This window comes from Miniopterus schreibersii (assembly GCF_964146895.1).
Source record: "Miniopterus schreibersii genome assembly, chromosome: 12".
In the NCBI taxonomy this organism is placed as follows: Eukaryota; Metazoa; Chordata; class Mammalia; order Chiroptera; family Miniopteridae; genus Miniopterus; species Miniopterus schreibersii.
The window spans coordinates 36,319,735-36,343,861 of NC_138112.1; the positions used below are offsets into that span (position 1 = coordinate 36,319,735).

The 24,127-nt window shown below is 52.2% G+C and overlaps 1 protein-coding gene across 4 annotated transcripts in view; it reads left to right on the plus strand.

The window, feature by feature from the left end:
- Positions 1–4,762: 4,762 nt before the first annotated feature.
- Positions 4,763–24,127, plus strand: part of STARD10 (StAR related lipid transfer domain containing 10) — a 36,112-nt gene continuing 16,747 nt past the window's right edge. Inside the window, exons 1-2 of one of the 4 annotated variants that reach the window (XM_081152752.1) lie at positions 4,763–5,545; positions 17,351–17,661. In XM_081152752.1, the coding sequence (XP_081008878.1) occupies positions 17,455–17,661 (207 nt within the window). In that variant the 5' untranslated portion in view covers positions 4,763–5,545; positions 17,351–17,454. Of the gene's footprint in view, positions 5,546–16,066; positions 16,176–16,690; positions 16,963–17,350; positions 17,662–24,127 lie in introns of those variants that run through there. The other 3 variants (XM_081152749.1, XM_081152751.1, XM_081152750.1) reach the window with 3 other exon arrangements.

Here is a 24,127-nt window from a genome sequence, read left to right on the forward strand (position 1 = left end):
CTTGGTCAGGGTGTCCATGCTGTACATGCTCCCTGCCCATTGGTCATTAAGTAGCTGCCTTTGGTTATCAGGTCAGCTGTCAAGCTATCACAGTGATTGTGTTCAAAAAACCTTTATTTTACTTAATAGTGCCCCAAAGTACAAGAGTATAATGGTGGCAACTTGGATATGCCAAAGAGAAGCCATAAACTTTATCAAAGGTGTGTATGTATAGAAAAAACATAGTGTATTTTGAATTTGGTACTATCCACAGTTTCAGGCAGTCACTGGGGCGCTTAGGTTGTATCCCCTCAGATAAGGGGGGACTACTGTATAGCCAGTTAGTAAAATCCAGAAGAAAAAAAGAACTTCTACAAGTCAACTAAAGAACATAAAACCCAGTATAAAATTGGGAAATGACTTTTATCACAAGGAGAAAAACAAATGATACACACACACACACACACAAAAAACCCACATCTATGCACTACTAGTGAAGTGTAAATTAAAGTACAAATGAAAGGTCATTTTTTCACTCATCTTACTGGCAAAAATTAAGAAATTGAATAATATTCTCAGTTGGTTAGGGTGTGGGGAAATGAAGTCCATCATTCCTGCTGAGGGGAGTATATAGGCCTAACTTTTTGGGAGGGCACTTTGGTTCTCTTTCTCTCTATCTCTCCCTCTCCCCACCCCTCTCCTCCCCTAGCCTCCCCCCCCCCATCCTTGGACCCAAAAGTGGCACTCCAGTGTGTGGCGGGACAAATGGTTACTTATATCATGGTATCTCCACAAGATGGAATTCAATGAAACACAAAGGAGTTAGATCTGTGTGTCCTAACACTGGAAATATATGTCTGAAATACTTTCTAATACTTCTCAAAATCCAAGAAGTTTATTTTTTGTTTCTAATTTATGATCTAAAAGGTTCAGACTGCTGTTTGCAAACAGTTTTCCCAAATGACACCTATGGGAGTGGGCTAGGTTTTGTTTTAAATCCTCACCTGAGGATATTTTTTCCATTGCTTTTCAAAGGCAGTGGAAGAGAGAGATGGAGAGAGAGAAACATCACTGTGACACAGACATACCAATTGGTTGCCTCCTGCACACACTCAGACCAGGGCCGGGGATCGAGCCTGCACCCGAGGTCCGTGCCTTGGCTGGAATCAAACCCGGGACCCTTTAGTCCAAAGGCTGATGCTCTAACCACTGAGTAGAACTGGCCAGGGCTACCGGTTTATTATGCTTTGTTTAATTAGTTGTTTGTGTCTATAACCGATGGTCCACCAAAGATTATAAGTTAAATGATACAGAACTAAAAATTAGATGGCTTAAAAGTGTAAAATGATCAAAACGCTTAGGGTTTGAGGGAAGTGAGTTCATCTGTCATTAGGGGGTCTGGGCCCCCTGATCTTCCGTACATGCCGCACACTTACTATTGACTGTTGCTTTAAAGGGAGAAAGAGCTTTGGGACGGGCTGAACTGAAACTACAGCCCCCGAGGGGAGGAACCTGTGTTTTGGGCATCATTCAACACGGGCTAATGTGAAAAACGCTTTGCCACGGCAGAGAGCTGACCCCTTCTGGAGTCAGGCCAAAGCTGTGTGATTAAGAGGAATGCAAACTTCTTTGGTGGATGAGACGCAGCAGAGTGGAGTGGGATGAAGCTGCAAGAGGTCTCTTCACAAGGAAATTAAATCCTCAGGATGCAGGAGTGTGTTTGGTTTCAGGGAGAAAACCAGGTAGAGCCCAAGAGGAAGCACCCACAACACTCACCTTCCCTCCCAACAGCACTGGGCCACACATCCCCACCCCGCAGCCAGCAGAGCTCTGCGCGGCTGGCCCAGGGGAAAGCCACCAGGATCTGTGAATGCAGGGGGCTGTAAAAGTCCTAAGGCACGGGAGGGGCCTGGGGACTGCATGGGAAGAGGGTACCAACTGGAAGGGCTTCAAGGGAGGAGACCATGAGAGATAAGAAGGAGAAGACAGGTGGAATCTCCTCTGCAGCCTCCTCCTTGAGGCTCTACCTTTTGGTTGAAGGACCAAGGACAAGGGGCAGGAAAATTCAGGCCCAGTTGCTACCTGCCATTGCCCCCCCCCCCAACTCTTCTCAACTTTCTAAGGTTGTAGGACACTGACCTATGTGTAAAAGTTGATTCAGTATGATCCAGCTGATCCAGCTTGAGGACAGTGGGTGAAGAGGTACCTGGCCAGGTGAGGAGTGTCCCCACCCATCTCATCCATGGTCAGGGGTGGTCAGTGCCTAGTTCTTACTTGGAGCACAACAGTGCAGAGTGTTTACCCCACTCTCACCCCCTAAAAAAACTTCAGTTTTATTTTTAATCCTCACACGAGGATATTTTTTTCATTGATTTTTGGAGAGAATGAAAGAGAAAGAAAGAAACATCAATGTGAGAGAGATTGGTTTCCTCCCACACGTGGGAATCGAGCCTACAACTGAGGCACACGCCCTTGACCACAATCGAACCCAAGATCCTTCAGTTGTCGGGCCGATGCTCTAACCACTGAACCAAACTGGCTAGGGCAAAAGTTCAGCTTTGAACACACCGAGTTTTAAGGAACCTGTGAGTCAACCAAAAGGTGTCCCAGAGGTGACAGAAAGACTGAGCTGCAAGTTGGGGAGTCATCAGCATATGGATGAAAGTGAATTAAGTCATCCAAAGAGAGTAAATGGAGCGAAGAGAGGGCCTGTGACTGAACCTGGAGGGCACCAGTATTCCAGGGTGCCCTAGCCCAATCAGTGAAAGATCACAAGGACAAATCAATAGTCCAACAAAGTCAGGTGTATTGACCCACTGCAATGAGGGAAGCAACACACCAGGGGAACCATGTGATGTCCCACTGAACACAAAGGAAAAGAGAGTTACCATAGGATTTAAAAGAGAGGTGGAGATTAGGTGACTTATTTATTTATTTATTTGTTTAATTTTTATCCTCAAGATTTTATTGTAACATAATAAAACAAAATCTGAAGCTTAGAACCGGATCACTTGGCCCTTTCTCTTCTTATCTCCTCCCAGTTCAAAATGCTTGCATCTCTTAATAGCCAGCATTCTCTCAGATCTGCACTTGGACTCACGGCATTCAAGCTTCAGCACAATCTTTGTAGTTTCAGCCTTTTCGTGGAAAATTGGCTTAGTCTGCCCACCATAGCCACTCTGCTTCCTGTCATAACACCGCTTTCCCTGGGCATACAGAGAATCCTTGCCCAACTGTGTTGTTTTGTGGGGTTGATCCTTGCCACACTTCTTACAGAAAGTCCGGAGGGTTTTAGGAATGTTTACCCTAACATGTTCGTGAGAGCGCTATTGGCACAGAAAAGCTAGGTGACATTTAAATAAAGCAACACTTTGATGGCTCAAAGCAAACAGTTGTGTGTAAGGAAGCCAACATCAGGTCTGGACTGCTAAGTGAATCCAGAGTCCTATTTGCTTGGAAAGAATAAAGTTAAGGTAAATGTGGAATATTATGTTCAGAAATCTTATCTGAATCTCTGCTCCTGGGTTCTAAGTCCTGTCCACTTAGTGACGGAGATCCTCCAGGTAGGAGTTTCAGTCTTACATAATTTCAAACAGCAAAGTTTCTCATAGCCTATGATTTTAGAAAACAAAGTTGCTCAGTGAGTAAAAGTGTAGTAGTCCCTGACCAGCCGGTGTGGCTCAGCGGTTGAGCATCCACCGATGATCCAGGCTATAGAGGTCTGATCCTGTCAGGTCACATGCTGTGGACTCGATCCCCAGTAGGGGGCCTGCAGGAGGCAGCTGATCAATGACTCATCATTTATGTTTCTCTCTCTCTCTCTCTCTCTCTCTCCCTCCTCCCCCCTTCCTTCCTCTCTCGTTAATCAATAAAGACATATATATTTTTTAAAAGAAAAAAATCAATTAAATAAAACTTTTTTATTCCTCCATGGCACTTGGCCACATGTCAAGTGTTCGGTAGCCACAGACTAGTCGCTACTGTGTTAGTGCAGACAGATAACATTTTGCTCACTCCCCAAAAGTTATATTCAACAGCAGTAAGAGAACTGAGATGTTGATGCCTGTTGAGTCTCCAAGGAGTTACGGGGATGAAAGCCCCGTGGGAGGTGCATACAGGTAGTGAGTAGTATTCTTTCTAAACGCAGCCCTAACAACGCCACTCTCCTCCTATGACAGCTACTGGGTAACTCGTGCGTACCTCGAACACACAAGCCCAAGACCAGAGCACGTTGTTCAACTGCTTTAACTGGTTTCCCTGCCAGCATCAACCCACTACGGCCTCCAAACTCCATCTCCCACCATGCCCCGGGCCCTTCTTCTGCCTCTCTTGTCTCTTGGGCTTCTGGGAAATGTAGTTTTTACAGCGTTCCAACTCCAGAAAGGTTCTACCCCCGAACTAAGGCTCCCATGAGGCAGTGCGCGGGCCATTCTGGTCTGATTCGCAGCGGCCGCCCTGTCGGCCGTGAGGGGGCGCCAGAATCGGCCCCCGAGGTTCAGGGAAGCGGCGGCGGAGATACTGGAGTCCCGGGAGAGGAGGCGAATAGAGACGCCGCTGTGCCTCTTCCTGCCGCTCCTCAGGTCGCCGCCGCTCCGGGCCAGTGAAGACGCCTCAACCAAAGCGGAGCTGGCAGGGGCCCCGGGAGCTCACTAACATACTCGGGACAGCGTCCCACGGCGCAGGCTGGGGACCGTTGGGCAGCCCCGGGCTGGAAGCGCAGGCGCAAATGCGGGACCTCGCGGCCTCTGTAAACACCAAAGAGCGCCTGCGCCGGCTGAGCGACCCGCGACGGACACCTGGGGGCGCCTTGGCCAAGATAACAGGATTAGTAGCGTAACGGTCGGTTTTTTTCTTTTGTCGTTTATTCAAGGTTTGCAAAGCACAGCCCCCTTCATTGCCTTTCTTAATTCGATCCTCACAGCAGCCCTGTTACAAATTGGGCAACGGGTCAGAGACGGTCACACAGCTGGAGCCCTAGTGTAACAGAGTGTGAGGGACCAGAGATGGTTCAGGATTCACAGACTAGCCCCGGCTCGGCCTCTGACTTACTGTGTGACCTTGGTTAATGCTGGTCCCTGGGGACCTAAGCCTTCTCATTTGTAAATGGAAATAGGTTGCTGAGAGGATCAAATCAGATGCAGGAGAGAGACTAAATTCCCAAGCAGTCTATAAGGGCAAAATATTACAGTCAGGTGACTGCAGATCGAGGGACCCATTTCCTCATTCTACAAATTGCAAAACTGAGGGCCCCAAAAGGGGCAGGAGCTTGCCCCACAAGTCCCAGCAGTCTGTGAGCAAGGGCTCCTGCCTTTGGTCCTGGAGGCTTTCCCTGCACCCCAAGGGTCAGTGTCTTTGTTGGATACAGTCTTAGAAACGCAGACTACTCCGAGGGCCTGGAGGAGGCCCTAGCCCCAGTCCTACCCATCCTGGGCCTAATGGAGGAGGGCCCTGCTCTGCTGAGATGGCTACAAGAGGCAGGAAGCTAAGAAAGATCTGGAGAATCCTGGAGAAAGAGAACAGTGTAGCTGGAGCTGTACAGACCTTGCCTCTCAGGACCTGGACCCAGGTAAGGGAAGGAGCCCAGTTGGGACAGATGTGAGGATAATTCTAAGGGGACAGATCTGAGTAGACAGGAATAGGGGGTGCACTGGGCTCTGTTTCTGAATGTGGGAGGAATTGGGCACTCAGGTGACTCCAGTTGGGGCCAGCAGTGTTAAGGAGAGGAAGTAATACACATTGGACTGAGGCTGCAGGAGCCACTCTCCCAGTCAAGTGGAATAGTCACGTGGCACCACGGGCACACCATACCACCCCCAAGATCAGGCAGCTGCCCACCAGGGAAGTGAACTTTTCTCTGTCCCTGAAGTGGTGGAGCTGGGCTGTACCCAGGTGTTTGTCTCTGGAATGTACTTAGAGATTCTGGGGATAGGTGGGGGAGGGGCTGGGAGACCCTGAGGTCTGGTTGCAGATGGGGCCTTCTCATGAAAGGCAGGTGCTTGTAAATATGGAAATCCAAGATCCTCCCACATCCAAGTATCTAATTCTCTGGGTCTTCATTTATCATCTCTGTTTCCAGTGGAGGGAACTGAGGCTAAAGAAGAAATGGACTCTCTTAAGGACACACAGCAGTTGGGGTAGAACTGAACTAGGATAAGGATCTTTCCATTACATGGCAGTGATCAAACATCTTCATCAAACATTTATTGAGTCTCTAATGTATACTCGGGGAAGAGCTACCTTGGGGTAGCAAGCAAAAGAGGATTGTAGTCAAACCTGGCTTTTAACCAGCCTTCCCAGTGATGTAATGCTGTGACCTTGTGTCAGTCACTACCCTTCTCTGAGCATTGAACTGTCTGTAAAGTGTGTGTGTTGGGGGGGAGGTGGGTAGGGAACCTTCTCCCGGGCTGTCTCGAGGTATAACTATGAATTAAAGATGTTAAGACTTGTTAAGTGCATAGAACAGCACCAGGCACATGGTACAAGCTCAGTAAACATTATCCACCATTGTTACTGGTGAGTACAGGGTTGAGGCTAACTGCAGACAGAGTTCTTCTAGAGCCAAGCAGGGGCAGAGATGCTGCAGCCCCAGGTCTGCTCATCTCTCAGATACCTACACTCTGTGCCCTTAGAGCCTATGTTTCTGGAAGTCAAGGGAGAAACCCACACCCCCATTTCTTCCTCTGGCACTGGGAACCTGTCAGGGAACAGGAACCTCAAGTGTTTACACTGTTTACACCTCCTCATGCAACATGATTCCCTTCCCTACAACCTGAGGTCTAGAGTTAAGCTGCACATTACAGCCCTGGACAGTCAGACCGGGACCAGACTCTATATTCTTTCCAGCCCCTTCATGGTGTGGAGTCATGCACAACACTTCATCCTGGCAGAAGTAAAAAAAGGCTGCCTGCAGTGGCTTGGCCTGTGTCCCCTGAATAGAGCAAAAGGGGGGGGGGGGGTGTCTAGGGAGGAGCCTGGGGGGGGGGGACAGAACCTAACCTCAGATATCATGCTCCACCCTGTTTGAAGGTAGAGATCTCACTCAGTGCTAATTTCAACTATGGTTCAAGCCTCCGTAATGGAGGTCTGATGCAAACCCCTTATTTATAGAAGCACAGAAAGGCCAAGAACTCACCAAGAGCTCCTCAGTAAGGTGGGAGTGAGGCTGTACCTGGCAACTGATTTGGAGGGGGCAAAGCTTGGCTCCATCTCTCCTTCCCCACTGCCACCACAGTCCTGCTTGGAACCAGCCCCCAATATGGTCATCTGAGTGGGTTCTGGTTGGGGGGTGGCAGGGTGGAGGTGAGTGTTTGGAAAGGTAAGGGGAGGCAAACAGACCTAATCAAAGAGAAGCCCAAAGCTGATGGGGGTGGGATGGGGTGTGGACTGGTGTGGTGGCTGCTGCAGGATTCTAGGGCCTTATTAATCAGTCTGAGACAGCAGAGGATGAAAATACCGTAGGAGCTCAGTCCTGGAGGAGGGGAGCAAAGCAGTTTCAAGAATGAGTCACAGAGCCCAAGCCCTAATTTTAGAAGGTGCTGAAGGAGACAGCCTCCCCCGGGGAGCCCTGTGGAGATGCTGCTGACCCAGAGCCTCAGGGCAGGGGGCAGTGGTTGGCAGGCGTTGCTTGCACATCAGTGCCTTGCGATGAGAAAACAGTCGTTTTGTGTTGCTGCTTAGGCATTTACAGTATGTCAACCCTGCTCACACCCAGAGTCTGGACATTTAACTAAGGGCCTGAGCTTAGGATCCTGCCATAAGTTCCTGCTTTGCTTTTCCTGGGCACATGTTTAAATGACCAGAGTTGAGCCTGTGAAAAAATTAGTGCCTCTGCTCCAACCACCTTATAAGTAATGGGTGCTTCTTGCTATCAGACTATCTCCTGCTCCCTCGGGACCTGGGACAGAGAACTGCCCTTCCTCCCACCCCCTCATTGTGCGCCCTCACTTCCGGGATCTGTAAGTAATAAATCTTGTGACTACTTCCTTTGTGTTAATGTATTGAAACTGTGCCTTCAATCAAAAGGGCCCCAGAGTTTTCACTTCTCCAAAGTGGGAGCTCTAATGTTGAGGGAGCTATCTGCCAACCCAGTGTGGGTGGCTTGTGTTCCCTCATTCAACAGGTCATAATCTGCATATTATTAATACACTAGCTCTGAGTTTTCCAACATATGTCCCATGGAAGTGGAGCCTGTCCTAGGCCCATTGCAGGTGTGGATTTTGCCACAGAATGAACCCTGACCCAGGGCAGAGCTTTCAGCCCAGTTCTCAGAGCCCCTATCAAGCCTTCCCCACACCAGCTGTTTGCATGGTCCTGGGAACCATCTCCCTGGAGTATGGACATCTCAGTGCTATCTTGCCCACTGCCTGGGCATGGCCAAGCCCCCTTTGTCCTACTCCTTTCCTAGCATCTAGTTGTCAGACACTGAGGAGGGAGCTCTGGGGATGCAAGGAGCCACTGAGTGAAGACTTCTCAAAGGGGACCCATCCAGGCCTTTGATAGCTGTTTGGAATTGGGGGTAAGCGATGGGGACAAGATGTCATAGTGCCGTTTTCTGCTTTATGCTCAACCTCCAGGCTCCAGGTGAACCCAGGCTGTTTTTGTTTTAAGATTTTTAGTTGATTTTGAGAGATGAAGGGGGAGGGAGAGAAACATGTGAGAGTGAAACATCAATCTGCTGCCTCCTGCACTCCTTCTACCAGGGATCAAGCCCAAAACCTGGGCATGTGCCCTTACCAATCAAACAGACAACCTTTTGGTGCGGGAGACTACACCCAACAACTGAGCCACACTGGCCAGGGCGAACCCAGGCTGTTTTGGTTCCTCCCGTTCAGGAGAAGAGGGAGGTACTGCCTTTGGGTCAAGGATCAAAGTCATAGGAAAGGGGCCATGCCTTGGGTACAGATGTTGTCACCAACCCCTGTGGGTCAGGGACTTGAAATCATGGTCATTCTGCCCATTGTTGCTCGTGTCAATAGAACAAAACCATGTTCAGTAAAGCAGATCAGAAAATTTATTATTTGGCCAAAGAGTGGAGAAGGATGATCTTGTGCTCTAAAGATCCCTTCTTCCTGATCCTGGGGAGTTAGGAAATTCTTACAGGGTTTGGGAGGGAGGTAGAAGGTCTCAGGGACAGACATTTCTGAGAAAATGGAGAGTTCTCAGATTTCCAAGGAAGTATGCACTGTCCCCAAACATGCTTAGAACATGTCTAGCCATACAATGCATGTCTCATATTTTAATGTTTAATCTCCACCCCTGGGTGTGACTTTTAGTATGCTAATGAAGGAAAGTTCCTCAAAAGGTGGCTTGGGAAGGGGTTTCAGAGTCCGTCTTGGATCTTTCCAGAGTAACGGTTTCTTAGTTATGGTCCTTGGGTTTCTTATTTGGTTCCTGGCCGCAGGCTTGGCTAGCCTCCTTGAAATTTCTCTTCTGAGTTTGACCTGCTTATGTCCGAGGATATGTTGGGGAGAATGCAAGAAAATGAATGAAAGTTTAAAGATTACTAACATGGCACGGGCCAGTTTGGCTCAATGGTTAGAGCGTTGGCCCAAAGATTGAAGGGTCTTGGGTTCAATTCCAGTCAAGGGCACATACCCCGGTTGCAGGCTCGATCGCTGGCCCGGTCTGTGTGAATGCTGGAGGCAACTAATTGATGTGTCTCTCTCACATCAATGTTTCTCTCTCTCTGTCTCTCCCCCTCCCTTCCATTCTCTCTAAAAAAACAATCAGTGGAAAAAAATATCCCTGGGTGAGGATTAACAACAACAACAAAGAAATAAAATTAAAAAAAACTTGTGTCTCCATTCATTTGTTAAACAAACAAACAAACAAACAAAAGTTTACTAATATGGTGGCACAACCCAGTGACAATGCCAGACAGGGGTAAGGGGGTTCAGGAGATAAGCTGAGAGCAGGCCCTAGCTGGGTAGCTCAGTTGGTTAGAGCCTTGTTCCGATATGCAAAGGTTGTGGGTTTGATAGCTGGGTAAGGGTACATACAGGAATCAACCAATTAATGCATAAATAAGTGGAACAACAAATCAGTGTTTCTCTTCTCTGCCCCTCTCTAAAATCAATAGTTTTTTTTAAAAGAAAACACACTTTTCAAAAAAGCTGATAGCAGCTGTGGCATTTACTGAGCACTCACTGGTGTACCAGTCACAGTGCTGAGCACTCTGTGTGTATGAACTCACTTCATCCCCATTGCAATGATGTCAAACCACACTAGTCTACCTATTTTAGACATGGGAAAACCGAGACACAGAGATTCAGTAAATTGTCCTAGATCACACAGTAAGAGGTTCCCACCCATTCAGCTTGTCTCCCTGGCCAAGCTCTTAGCCATTATGCTAGGCTGCGGAGAAGGGATTTCACCATATCTGTCCCATCCTTCCCCCACCCCCGTCCCCCAGTCCCTGCACGCTAGAGCCCTGGGATCTGCCTTCTGGGCCTGCAGGCCCTACTGCTCAGGTCAACCTGGGCTTGAGGGGAGGGAGGAATCTAATACCACCACCACCACCATGCAGGACTTGACAATTTACGGAGACCTCCCACCTGCCTCAGGCCAGTGGGGAGGCATCTTGAGCATCACCATATGACAGAAAAACAGGCTTACCTTGGGCAAGGCCCAGAACAGAACCATGGAGACTCCCCCTTTGAGAGGGCCTCAGGCCCAGATGGACACCCACACCGCTTTCCTTGAGGCTGGGTTTCCTGCTCATGATTTCTATTGGGCACTGCTGCCTGCAGGAACCCAGTTTGATCACTGGGTCACTGCAGCCTTCCGAAAGCCATGGAGTATCCTGTCAGGTGTTCCTGATCCATTTGCCTGACTCCAGGCCCTCCTCTCAGAAGGACGAGGTTGTCTGGCCCTTCTACCAGGGCAAGGACTCCAGCCCTGGGACAGACAAGGCACCTTTTTTGGCAGCCCATATTTTTTAGTCTCAAGGCTGGGCCCTCAGCACCCTGACTCAGAACAGTTTCCACCCTTTGGCTCTAGAGGAGTCTTGGGGAACATTTAGAATCACCCTTTGGATGGTAGGAGGTGTGGCAGGGTGCACCTCCAAAGCACCGAGGCTGGGGGGAGAAACTCCTCTGAGAGCCCTGCTTAAGGAGCTCAGACCTTCCCAGGTGTCAATGTAAGAAATGTCCAGCCCTGGCTGGTTTGCTCAATGGTTAGAGCGTTGGCCTGTGGGCCAAAGGATCTCGGGTTCAATTCCCAGTCAAGGGCACGTATCTGTCTCTGCCACGTGGATATTTCTCTCTCTTTCTCTCCTTCCCTTTCCCCTCACCCTTCCACTCTCTCTGGAAAGCAATGAAAAAAATTTCTCAGGTGAGGATTAAAAAACGAAAGAAAGGAAACGTCCAAACCTGTGGAGAATTTTCATAAGAGTTTATTTGAGCCAAAACTGATGACAATTACTGGAAAGCAAGATCTCAGATGCTCTAGAGAATGACAGTTTTGCAGTTTCTTTTGTGCATTTGAAATTAAGGAGGGAAGTAAGGAAGATTACATGAAGGTGGGAGAAAGCTAGGTGGGGATGGGATTATAAGAGAGTTAATTACGTGCTCTCTTGAGGGTTAATACCCCTTTCTGGCATTTCAAGGATGTGTTAGCCTAGATGCACAAGAACAATGGACAGGGCTTGCTTAAAACCTTTCACTAGCTGGCCAGGTGTGGCTCAGCATCGACCTAGGATCTAGGAGATCAGGGTTTGATTCCCAGTCAGGGCACATGCCCAGGTTGTGGGCTCGATCCCCAGTCGGGGGCGTGCAGGAGGCAGCCAATCAATGACTCTCTCATCATTGATGTTTCTATCTTTCTCCCTCTCTCTTCCTCTCTCTGAAATTAATAGAGAAATCGTTTTAAAAACAACAACAAAAAAAACACCTTTCACTAAAGAAGTTATAGGCCTGGGCATGACTTACTACCCACCATGACCTGCCCAGTTGGGAATTTATGATCAGATCACCCTGTGAGGTTACTTTCCATAGCACCCTTTTTTTCCTATCTACAAGAGACTGAGGTCTATGAGGGGACTGGTGAGCAACTGTGCAGCACTTCAAAGCTTTGAGATGTGGGTGTGGTGGTGCCTCAGGCATCAGGTTGCCAGATTTAGCAAATATTTGGGACATACTTATACTAAAAGTAATTCTTTGCTTATCTGAAAATCAGATTTCACTAGGTGTCCAATGCTTTATCTGATGACTCTACTTCAGTACTCTGGGTGACCCAGCATGCTGAAGCATGCCTACCTTTGCCTGAGGGGCCAAGAAAGAGACTGAGATGGTGTGTGGCTGTGCGGGAGTGTGACAGGACATCAGTATGATGGTATGTGGCTGTGAGAGAGTCACCAGGAGGAGTGAGGATGTGGGTAACTGACTGTGCCTCCGTGTGACTCTCAGGCTCTAGCAGCTCCCTCCCAGCAGGGTTTGGGCTATTTACTGAGGGAGGCCCAGCAGGGGCGGTAGGCCCGCCCTGGGCAAATGCTTAGATCCGGTTCCTGGTTCCCCAATGGAACTGAGATGCAGAGCCTGTTGCCATCAGATTGTAAAGGACATGTCCTCCTCAAGGCCAAGCCAGCCCTGTGGGCCTCAGAGTGCTCTGCCCTGGGCCTTTCGGAGGGGCCTCTGGAACCACCTCTCTACTCTGCTACTTCCTGGTGACATCACACAGGTCACTGCCCAATCTTCTAGAACAGTGCCCCCAGAATACTGCCTCATTGCCCTTGACAACCTGGAAACTTTCTCCACCTAAACTGGCAGGCCCAGTTACCCCTGAGAGGAGGGGGTGGGGGTGGGGAGAAGGAGTCCTTCTCCTCATCTCCCAGAGGGGAGATCCAGGCAGCCATTCATGTCTGACTAGATGGTGAGTAGGAAGGGGTACCCAGGAGCATGTCAAGACTTGGGACACTGGGCAGGGTGGGGGCCCTGGGTGGGGACTGAATCTTGAGGCAGGGAGAGGGTGGTGACTGTGCCACGGTCACCCCCAGGGTAGTGAAAGGGGTGTCATGTAATGGGGAACAGGAACTGAGCCTTTGGTTAAGAGCTGGGAGACCGAGATTCTTATCTCTGCTTTGTCCCTGCTGGTTGGGCTGATCCTTCATTTCTCTATATGTGCAGCGAGGGGGCTCGGGCCAAATGACAGTAGTCTGAAGGTTTTAGTTCTGATGGGGGAATTGAAGGGAATGTCAGGGACCAGGTCATGGGTGGCTCCAGGCAGGTGACCTGCCACTGCTCCACTGGCTTTGAGGGAGCAGTGAGTAAAGTCTGGTTTGAATCTTTCCAAATGACCCCTATGACCCATTCACAGACCTGAGGTCCCCATATGGGCTCTGACTTGCTGTGTGATTCAGGATCGCCCCTGTGCCTCTAGGGGCCTCAGTTGCTCTCTCTGTGAGGGGCACATGTAAGACCCAGTGCTTGCTCAGCACTCTGGGTAATGATTCCTCACATTCCCCTGCTACCTCTCAGTTTGCTAAACACCTTTTCCTTCTCGAACACACACGCACTCTCACCTTCCACACCTACTCTGACTCCTGCTCGGTGATGCCCATTCGAGGCTGGGACCCAGACAAGAGCTAGACCTGGGCCCTGCCCTGGGGGACCAGACAAACACCTCCATCTACTTGCTGTGGAGAGGCCCAGATGCTGGGATAGGGGGCTGCAGGGGCAGAGCAGGGTCACACTTTGCCAGTCTTTTCCACAGTTTATTTAATCTTTCATGAGAATCTTAACATCATATCAAGATGTTTTTACCTTAACATTTCCTGTTGAAAACATGCCATTTTGGAATAGTGTGTCCTCCCAATCCCCCCCACCCCCCACCCTGCAGGCCAAGGTATATTTTTGGTTGGTTTTTTAGGGATGAAACCAACACACTACAACTCTTTTCATTGCAATAACTCTCAGAGAAGTAGGAATTATTATTCCAGAAGCTCAGAGAGGACATGACACCTGCCCTTGGTCACATAGCTAGGAAATGATATAGTTGAGATTTGAACCTAGGTCCACAGGCCTTTTGCACTGCCAGACTGTGGGAAGCAGGGGTGGCTGAGCCCTATTTTTTCAGATTCTTCCCTCAGGTATCCCCTTCCAGCCTTTCTGGGCTCATTCTCCTGCCCTTGAGCAGGCAGGGTGTTTTTCTCTGCTGTTTTGGGGTGTTTGAGACAGCATATGAATCTGCTTTGATCCCGGCATATTTGGGAAGCTGTGATGAAACCCTAAGCCAGAGACACCTAAATTCCTCGGGGGGGGGGGGGGGCTTGCAAGGGCAAATTAATGATGAGTAGGATAGGGAGTGATACCCCTCTGCCCACCCACTGGCCAGTTAGCCTGGCCTGAACCCATGACCCAGGGTTGAGCCCAGGGTATGGCCATCTGAGCCCAGGGGCAGCAGGTCACCCACCATTTCTGACCCAAGCCCCAAAGATTCATTCTTGGTTAATCTATGTTAGGATTTGAGTGATGGTTGGGTTTCTGCCATCTGTACCTCCCTGAGTGTCTCCCTGAGACTGGCAGCTCTCTGGGGGTGGGGAAATCCTTCTGTCAGTCTGCCCTCATTGCTACCTCTTGTTGTCACCCCGGCCTTATCTCTTTTACCATAGACTAGGTGATAGTCATGACAGGTTTACTGCCCTGATGCCTGCTGTCAGCTAAATGTGTGTTATTGAGGCCCTAAGAAGGCAGGACCCACCAGGCCAGTGCTCCCCTCTCTTTTCTTCATGGCAGATCCCAGAGGCTACTATATGGTTCACAAAGCAGACTCTGTGTACCTCTCTTTGTGTCTCCCACCAGCCTGGTGTGAGGGGCAGTACTCTGCCTAGAGTTGGGGTGGAGGCAAAGGAGTATACAGTGAGCCTCCTGAGCCCAGAGCCATCCCACCTGCCACCCACTTCCATGTACTTAAAGAATGTGGTTTAGCCCAGTCAGGTGTGGCTCAGTGGTTGAGCATCCACCTAGGACCCAGGAGATTATGGTTTGATTCCCAGTCAGGGCACATGCCTGAGTTGTGGCTCAATCCCCAGTCAGGGGTGTGCAGGAGGCAGCCAATCAATGACAACTCTCTCATCATTGATGTTTCTATCTCTCTTTCCCTCTCCCTTCCTCTCTCTGAGATCAATAAAGATATATTTTTAAAAAGTGGTTTAGGAGAGGAGGGGTGATGATCTGACTCTGCCCTCCACACTGCAGATCTAAGGTCTCAGTAGGGACCTGAAATTCATTTTACAGGACTTACTTTGCAGAATGACCCTTGGAGTCACTTGCCATCATGTCCCTGCTCACTACCACCACTTTTATAATTTTTAAAAAATCCTCACCCGAGGATATGTTTTTATTGATGTTAGAGGAAGGGAAAGAGAGAAAAACATCAATCTGTTACCTCTGGTTTGCACCCTGACTGGGGACTGGGGATCCAACATGCAACCTAGGTGTCTGCCCTGACTGGGAATCGACCCCGCAACCTTTATGGTGTACGGGATGACACGATGCTCCAACCAACTGAGTCCCCCAGCCAGGGCATCACCACCACTTTTAAAATATCTCAAACTCCTAAGCACTTGAGGAAGAAACACATATTTGTGAACCCACCATGACAATTCCTCATCGTTCTCTCTCAACTTTAGGAGAAGCTGTTCCATCCCAGAGCTCTGGTATGGTGAGACTAGAGGGTTATACATTCTGATTCCCTCATCTTACAGAGAGGAAACTAAGGCCCAGAAAGGATAAGACAGCCGGAGCAGAGACAGGAGCCCTGGGATGGGAAGAGGCTGAGACCTGGGTATTGAACAGGATGCTCATGTACTACTCACTGTGTGACACTGGGCAAGTGGTGGGCACTTGTTGGGCTCTGTTAGCTGCCCATCCAGGGGAACTCATCCTCTCTCCCACTCTGTGGTCAAGGGTCAGTCCCTGGGGTCAGTGAATGTTCAGTCCTGGGCCCTCTGCCACACTCATACTGGCCTGGCCTCAGAGAAGTTGAACTATTGGCCTCAGTTCACACAGAGCAGCTGGAGGCAGAGCTGGCACTAGGACCCAGAGGGCAGGTGGCAGCCTCAGGGGCTGGAAGGGGTGGCTGGAGCGCTGGTGGACACATCCCCCTTGGCTATGGAGCATGGCCAGCTCTGCCTAGGAAAGGACAGGGAGCCCCAGTGCTATGGAGCCAGATGCTTTTAAGCCTAGTCTAGTCCATGGGAGGTGTGTGGACACGCACATGGGTGCTTAAGAGGGGTGGTGGAGGACAGGAGTCAGAGTCCAGGGCTGGAGGGGAGCCTTGTTAAAGCTCCCAGCTGGGAGTGGAGATTTTGCCCAAATCCGGCCAGCCTGTGAAACTTGCGGCTAGTGGTCGGTCAGGGATGCACGCTGTGGGCATCTCTGAGTTGCTCTTGATTGTGGTGGGGGGTGTGTGCCCATCTTTGGGTCTCTGGGGTGTCGTTTGGGGGTGACTTTGGGTTCTGGGGTCAGCGTGAGTAAGTAAGTAGTTGCAGAGGTGTGTACCTGTGAGTATGGGAGCGGGGTGGTGAGAAGGGGTTCACTATTAACTTCCAGAATTCCTATTCTAGAACTTCCTCGCCCCTCCTCTCAGAGCCCACTCTACCTTGGCCTCTCCCCGCTCGGTCCCCAAACTCTGCCTGAGGACAAGTCCCTCCCAGGCCAGGTCCCCTCCCGGGCGCGCGGGCGGGGCGGGCGCTAGGACCCTGCGGGGCGGGGCGGGGCGGGGCTCGGAGCTCCGTCCGCCGAACCTCCGCAGCTCGGAAAATCCTGAGCCCAGGCGAGCAGTGCCCCCGAGCCCCGAGCCTAGCCCGGAGGGAGGGAGGGGGCGCGCGGGGCTGGGGGGCGCGGGGCGGGCCAAGCGGCGGGACCCCCTGCCCTTCCCCTCAGAGCCCCCGCTCGGCCCCGGTCGCCAGGGCAGCGGCAGCGCGGCGGCGGCGGCGGCGGCGCCCGCACCCCGGCCCCGGTGGCCCGGGCGGAGCAGTGGGCACAGGTGAGCGGCCGGCCCGGCGGGCATCCACCCCGCCGGCACCCCGCCCCGCGCGCTTCCCGCGCCGGCGCCGCTGCCGGAGTGAGTTGAGCCGGTCCGGCCAGCGCTGCGCGGACACCGCCCGACTGTCCGTCACTTCGGGTCCCGGCCTCCCCCGGGACCCGACGGGATCTCGCAGCCCCCTTCCCCCCACTAGACACGCAGCCCCCACTCCAGCGCCAGGGAGGTCTGGGGTCGTTCCTCGGGTATGCCCCCCGTGACTGCCCTGCGCCGACTGCCCTCCCCAGGGGCCAGCCCCTGCTTATCTCGAACTCTCCACCCGCCCTGGACCCCGGGCAGCCCCACCCGCACCCCCAGCGCACTGACTTTGGTCCCCAAACCGGTCTTGCAGGTCCCAGGAAGGTGGCGTCAGCATCTGCAGCAGCGTCGACGTTGTCGGAGCCTCCGCGGAGGACCCAGGAGAGCCAGACTGGGACCAGGGCCCCGGGCCTCTCCATGGAGAAGTCTGCGGCCTCAACAGAGCCCCAAGGGCCTCGGCCAGTCCTGGGCCGCGATAGCGTCCAGGTGCCCGACGACCAGGACTTCCGCAGCTTCCGGTCAGAGTGTGAGGCCGAGGCAGGCTGGAACCTGACCTACAGCAAGGCCGGCGTGTCTGTGTGGGTGCAGGCTGTGGAGATGGATCGGACCCTGCACAAGATCAAGGTAGGGCTGGGCTGCCGCAGGCGCAGCCTCACAGCCTCGGACCGGGCTGTCTCCTGGTCCTCTGGCAGAGTCACAGACACCTGGTTGTGCATTTCAGAGTTTCTTGCCAGAAACCAGGAGGAGGCACAGTCTGTCCTGCAAGCCCCCATCACACAGATGGGCAAACTGAGGCCTGGAGAGGGGGTGTGACTCTGGCTCACCCAGCCAGAGCCTAGGCTTTTGCATGCCCCTGCCTGCCCCAGGGAGGTGGGTTCCTCCCAGGCTCATCTAGGAGAGTGGTCTTCCTCAGGAACCCCTCAGCCCCCACAAGCCTTCACCTGGTACCTGATTTGAGTCTTTAAAGTGGGAGACTGAGCCCTTCTTTTCCTAATTCCTGGTTCTCTTAGCCAAGTTGGGTCTCTTTCCCCACTCTCTGCACACTTGGCTGCCAGGGACCTGATTCCTTCCTGCCTGGTGCCCTGCTCTTCCTCCTTCCCTCCCTGGCTCTCCCTGAGTCTACTGCAGGGACTCAGGACTGTGACCACCAGATCTTAACAGGGCTTGGATGTCTCCACCTTACTCAGGGCCAGGCTGCGAATGGGCTCGGGGAGGAGGGATCCAAGGGAGGCAAGAAGAGGCAGGGCACATCAGCCCCTTCACAGCCATTAACCCCATTCCTCATAGCCTCGTGATTTTTTCTCTTTTTGCCTCATCAGGGCAGGCTTAGGGTGTGGGACCCCATGAACCCATCTCCCTTGGGGGCCTAGATGGGGCAGAGGCTGGTGTAGAGGCATCAGTAGCTGCCCGTAGCACATCTGGCATTGTGTGAGTGCCACATTTCAAGGGGGGTAGGTCTCCCTTCAGTGGGCTCCTGGCAGTAGGCTGTGCCCTTTTCCTCCCTTCCCTTTCCCTTTCCCTTGCCTTCTCCTTTCTGCTGTCCTTCCAGAATTGGAAGGTGTGTATTCCTATTGCAAGCAGTGTGGGTGAGGGCACTGGACTCTGAGGGCCTCCTGCCCTCTCTCCCCACTCCAGCCCCTCCAGCCTGGGCCCATCTCTCAGACTTAGCTCAGGCATCTTGGCCTCACATCAGGGCTTGAGATGTCTGACCTTCTGTCTCTGACCCTGTGTCTTTCTGCTTCCCTTTGTCTTAGTCATTTACGGCTTTGTCCATCTGTCCCCCTGTGGCCTTCTGACTCGCCCTTTTTGCCTTTCCTTCTCCCCTCAGTGACTCTCTCTCTGCACCCTGCCTATCTGACTGTCTTTTTCTCTCAAGGTTTCCATGTATGTCTCTCCCGCTGGGACTTTCTGTCCAGACCTGAGGATGATGGGCTAGGAGGCGTCCCTGGGGGCCTGACCTGTGTCTGAGCCTGACGTGCACGGAAGGGGAGGGCAACTGTATGGCCCAGCTTGGTGCTTACTGAAGACAGGGGATAGGTCTCATCCCAGTTTGTGTCTCCCGCACCCAACATGGACAGAGCAAGGATGTTTGTTGAATGAAGGAAGGAAGAAAGAAAGGGAGGAACAAAGAAAGGGAGGAACAAATTGAATGAAAGGTGAACAAGGTTGTTGTGAGAACAAGCTTGTTTTCCTGTGACCTGGGAAAGGCTTAAGAATGGCTGCACAGTGGGGTGGGGAAGTGTAGTTTCCCCACTGAGCTGGCTCTCCAGAAGGGAGGAAAGGGGAGATCTGAACTGAGGTTAGTACTCCCACCCTGTGTCAACAGGGTGGAACTGCCTTCTCCATCTGGCTTGGTTAATGAATAAACCAGCCCAGTCCGGGACTGGGGTTGGTGGGTCTGGGGGCCAGACTGCCACAACAGACCTCTTGTGGCCACATCAGACATGTCCAGTAGCGTTCCTTGGAAGTAGAGGAGACTTAGAAAAACTAGGGTGTTGTGGGCTTGTGGTTAGGGCATACACCCTCCCCGCAGCCAGGACCCTGACCCTCTTTCCTTCTCAGACTGAGCAGAGGTTGGAGATGCCAAGGAGCCCTTTGCAATCCCTGTTTCATATTCCCCCTCTCACTGGGGTGCAAGTGAGGATACTGAGGCCCAGAGATGGACAGGGGCCAGCCCAGGGTCACACAGCCAAGTGCCAACAGAGCTGAGCTTGGAACCCACATCTGCAGCTTTCCAGCCTAGCCCTCTCTTATTTTTCTCCCTATTGCTGCCCTCCAGGTCTGCTCCCCGCCTGTGGAGTGAGGGTTAGGAATAGTAAGTGAGCAGAGCTGGGGCCCAGGGAGAAGTCTGGGGCCTTGATTATGGGCATCCTGTACCCCATTCCTGATCCCCTCAGCACAGTTGGATGGAGCTCTGGGAGATGGGCAGAGGCGTCTGAGCTGCCCATCCCCCAAGTTTTAGGAATACCATTTCTAAGAGCCCCTGCCTTGAGCCAAGTATTTTTCTCCATCATCTAATTTACCCTCAGTCTAGTCCTGGGCAGTAGTAGGCTTGTCTCCATGCTGCAAACAGAGAAACTGAGGCTGAGAGTGGTGATATCACTTGCCTAAGGTCACAGGGCAGCTGAGTGGAACCCAGGCAAGCCTGGGTCCAGAGTCTCTGCCCTTCTCTGCTTGGGCACATGTCTTAGTCAATGTTATGGCATTTGACCCCATCAATAACTCTTTGATGCCCTGGACAGGTGGCTCAGTTGGTTGGAGCATCACCCCGTACACCAAAAGATTGCAGGTTCGATCCCTGGTCAGGGTGAGAATGGGAGGCAACTGATCAATGTTTCTCTCTCACGTCTATGTTTCTCTCTCTTCCTCTCTTTATAAATCAATGAAAACATATCCTCAGGTGAGGATTAAAAAAACCCCACTCTTTGAAGGACACCATGTTCTCGTCATCCCATTCTCCTTTGATAAATGAGAAAGCTGAGGTCCAGATGGGGGTGGCTTGCCAAGGTCACACAGCAGGTCTGAAGCCAGAGTACTAGAGATGATTGGGTCACTCCTGGAGGCTGGAACTCAATCACAGGTGTTTGTTGAACTCCTCCCTCCCCCACTCCTACCCCAGACTTTTGGGCCTGCCCCCTGAGTTGGGAAAGCCAGCTGCACCTTGGACATGCCCTGTGCCTGTGATCACGGGGGTGGGGGTGTGGATCCAGATCCTCCTCTCTGTCTACCTGATTGATTTTTTCCGCCTCATCTCTCTTCCCCCAGACTTATCTTCTCCTGCCCTTGTGTCCAGAGGTCCCTGGTAGCCACTGTGGCACTGGGCCTAGCATTTGGCGCCAGAACAAAGGGAAGGGGCTGCTGGAAGCCACCTCCACTCTTTCCCTCCCTCCTGGCCTCCAGCCCAGCCTGGCCTCAGGCCTGCATTATGCTCTGGGCACTGGAGAAGAGGCAGACACCACCTCCTGAGAGGCCAGGCCCTGTCCCAGAGGCAGATGCTGAACATGCATCCTGGTCCAAGGCAGGGGGCAGCTTGGAACCTGAACCCAGGTCTCTCTGTGTCCAGGCTAGGCTTCCCTGTGACTCCTGTAGTGATGTGAGAAGTGGGAACCCAGAAGGTCTGTCAGTTATTCAAGCAGGGCCAGCTGGGCAAGAGGCTGGGGTCTTCCTGGCTATGGTGTCCTCTTCTGTGTGTGTGACAGTGAGCACATCCCTGCTCCTCTCTGAGCTGTTTCTCTATCTGTGTGATGGAGCGTTCTTGGCTCCAAGAACCTCTGAACTCATTGCTTGTTTGTGCTGGGGCCCATGGGAACAGGATGAGGAACAGGGGACAGAAAGCAGAAGATGACATGGCCTGCCCACCCTGCCCTGGATGCTCGTGTGCTTAGGTTCTTCGATGCTGCTGTGTGCCTGGCCTGGTGCTTGGCTAACCATGTGAGAGGCAGAGGAAGAGACCTGGCTTGTGTCGTCAGAGGTTTCCAGACCTAGGTGGAGAAAGGATTGACAATTCCAGGTGACCTCTGTCTACTCATGGGGCAGATGTTCACAGGCAAACCACAGAAGCAGGAGTGGGCCCATGCAAAGTGGCCTTGAGGGGCTTGGTGGCTGGAGTAGGGGTGGGAGACCTCTTGGGGGAGAGTTGCTGAGAACCTGAGCTTCCTGTTACCACAGGAAGCTGGGCAGTGGCCGTGAGGAACTGTCTTCTCTGACTTCCTGTCCTATGGCTTCTCCCCTTCCCCTTTGGGGAAAGCTCCAGTGGCCCCTCACTGCCCTATCTCACTGTCTCCTCCTTCCACACCACAGTCCCCAACCCCCCACCCCGCCCTGGGTTCCAAGCTCTCAAGCCAGTGCTCAGGCCTGTCCCCTCTCAGCACCTCATTCTCTCCCCCTTTAAAACGAGGGATCAAGGAATCATCCCAGGGATCTCCAAGGGCCCTTTTCACTCTTAACAGTCTGAGGGACTCAGAAGGCCATGGGGAAGGTGGGGACAAGGGCAGGGGCAGGTGTTTTGTCTTTCTACCGTGTCTTCACAACTGTCCTGTGGCATGAGTCCTATTAAGCCCATGGAACAGATGTAGAAACTGAGACTCAGAGCAGTGATTTACTTGTTTAAGGCCAAACAGAAAGTGGCTGAAACAGGATCAGAACACAGGTCCTTGGGTTCAAGGCTAAGACCTCTAAGGCTGAGATCTCTCTGCTCCCTTGGGCCCTTCTGTCTCCAGGACCCCATGGCTCATAACTTTCCTCTCTCTGCTGACTTGGGTCTTGCTGTGCTGTTTCACTGTGGAAGGGCACCCTGGAGGGGACCCAGCTGGGCAAAAGCCCAGTCCTTGCTGTGTGACCTCGGGGGTCACTTCACCTTTTTGAGTTGGTTTTCTTATCTGTGCTGGCAGGGGCAGAAATTAATCTGGTTTTAGGGCTTTGGACTGGGTGAGTTCAGGTGCAGGGTGGGCCTTTGTCCCCTCTGGGGCTCAGTTTCCCCATTTCTACAGGAAATTGCTGAGCAGGTGGTTTGTAGAGGCTTTCCTGGTCTTAGGCCATGGTAGAGGGGTCTGGACACAGAGTAAGGGCAGATAGCCCCCTTGCCAATGGGGGAGCTCAGAGAAGCAAAAGGTCAGAAGTGGCTGGAGGTTTTAGGGAATGCTTCCTGGAGGAGGTGCCTGGGTTGGCCTGAGGCTATAGGTGAGAGAGAACAGGATCCAGAGTCCTGGCCACATGGCCATAGGCAGGTTGCTGCTCCTGCCTGGGCTTTAGCTTCCTCATCTGTCAAATGTGGGTGGTAATGCTGCCCTGCCTCTTTCAGGCACTTAATTCATTCGCTTATACATTTAGTGGATGTTCATTGATAGCTTCTCTGCCTGGCCCTGTGCTGGAGGTTGGGGACTGACGGGAATTAAACTTGAGCCCTGTACTCAAGGAACTCCCAGTTTGGGTGCTAAGACAGACACTTGTTACAGGAGCTATGGAGACCCAGAGCGGGGCTCTGAACCTGCCTTGGAGGCCAGGGAAGGCTTCATAGAGGAGGAATGCTCAGGTGATCCCTCTTGAACTGGGTGGAGAATGAGGCGTACAAGTTTGATAGTGTTGGGAGCTGTCCATGCAGAGGAACAGCTGTGGAAAGGCCGGGAGGCAGGAAAGAGGGCAGTGCATTAGGAGAACTGCAGGTGTTCAGTGTGGGGCTTGGGACTCGGGGGCTGAAAGTGTTTAGAGAGCTAGACTAAGGCCCTAGGACTTGGGCCCTGGAGGTCTTGAGGTGCCAGGAGGGTTTTAGATAATGCGGGTGGTAGGAGGAAACTTTTACTATATTGTCTGAACAGAAGTACTGAAGCCTGCAGTAAAGGAGGAGCTGTGAGGAATGGAGCAAGGGATTGTACCCAGAGAGAGAGTTAGGAGGGGTAGTGGATGGGACATGGTGATTATAGGATAACACTTTGCAATATACAAATTATTCAGGTTGAAATATGGATGTGCAGCTCCCTTGGTGCCTGCCCTGAGGACAAGGAACCTGTGAGTGGGAGTGGGGTGGGAGTGGGGTGGGTGCCTCCAGTTAGCGTCCCCCTGGAGCTAGAAGAGCCCCCAGCCCCTAGGCTTGGCTCTGTGCCCTCCACGCCCAGCTCCCCAGGCTTGGCTTTTAAACTTTAACGAGCCCCAGCTCAGTTTCCAGTCAAGAGTCTTTAAAGTTTCAGGAGATGAGAGAAAGGAGGGAGTCCTGGAGACAGATGGGTTTTATTTCTTTCCCTGCGTCCCCACGCCTGGCTGGGCCACCTGGAACCAGGGCCCAGGCGCCAAGACCCCACACACCTGGCATTCTTCAGGGATCTGGGGCCTCCCTAGGCCATGCTAGCCTGTTCCTGAGGGACCAGTGGCCGCAGGCCTTGGTGCCAGGTTGCCACCGAGACAGACAGGGATAGAAACCCTATTCCAGCCATGACCCCGGACCTAGGCAGATGAGCATGCTCCAGCAACAAGTGGGAGGAAAATGCTCAGACCAGGTGTCAGGCCTGAAGTGTGTTCCCTTATCTCTGGCGTGCTTGGGCAGGCCCCTGGGACTTCAGAAACACAGGCAGTGGAAGAAAGTCGTAGGCCTAGAATT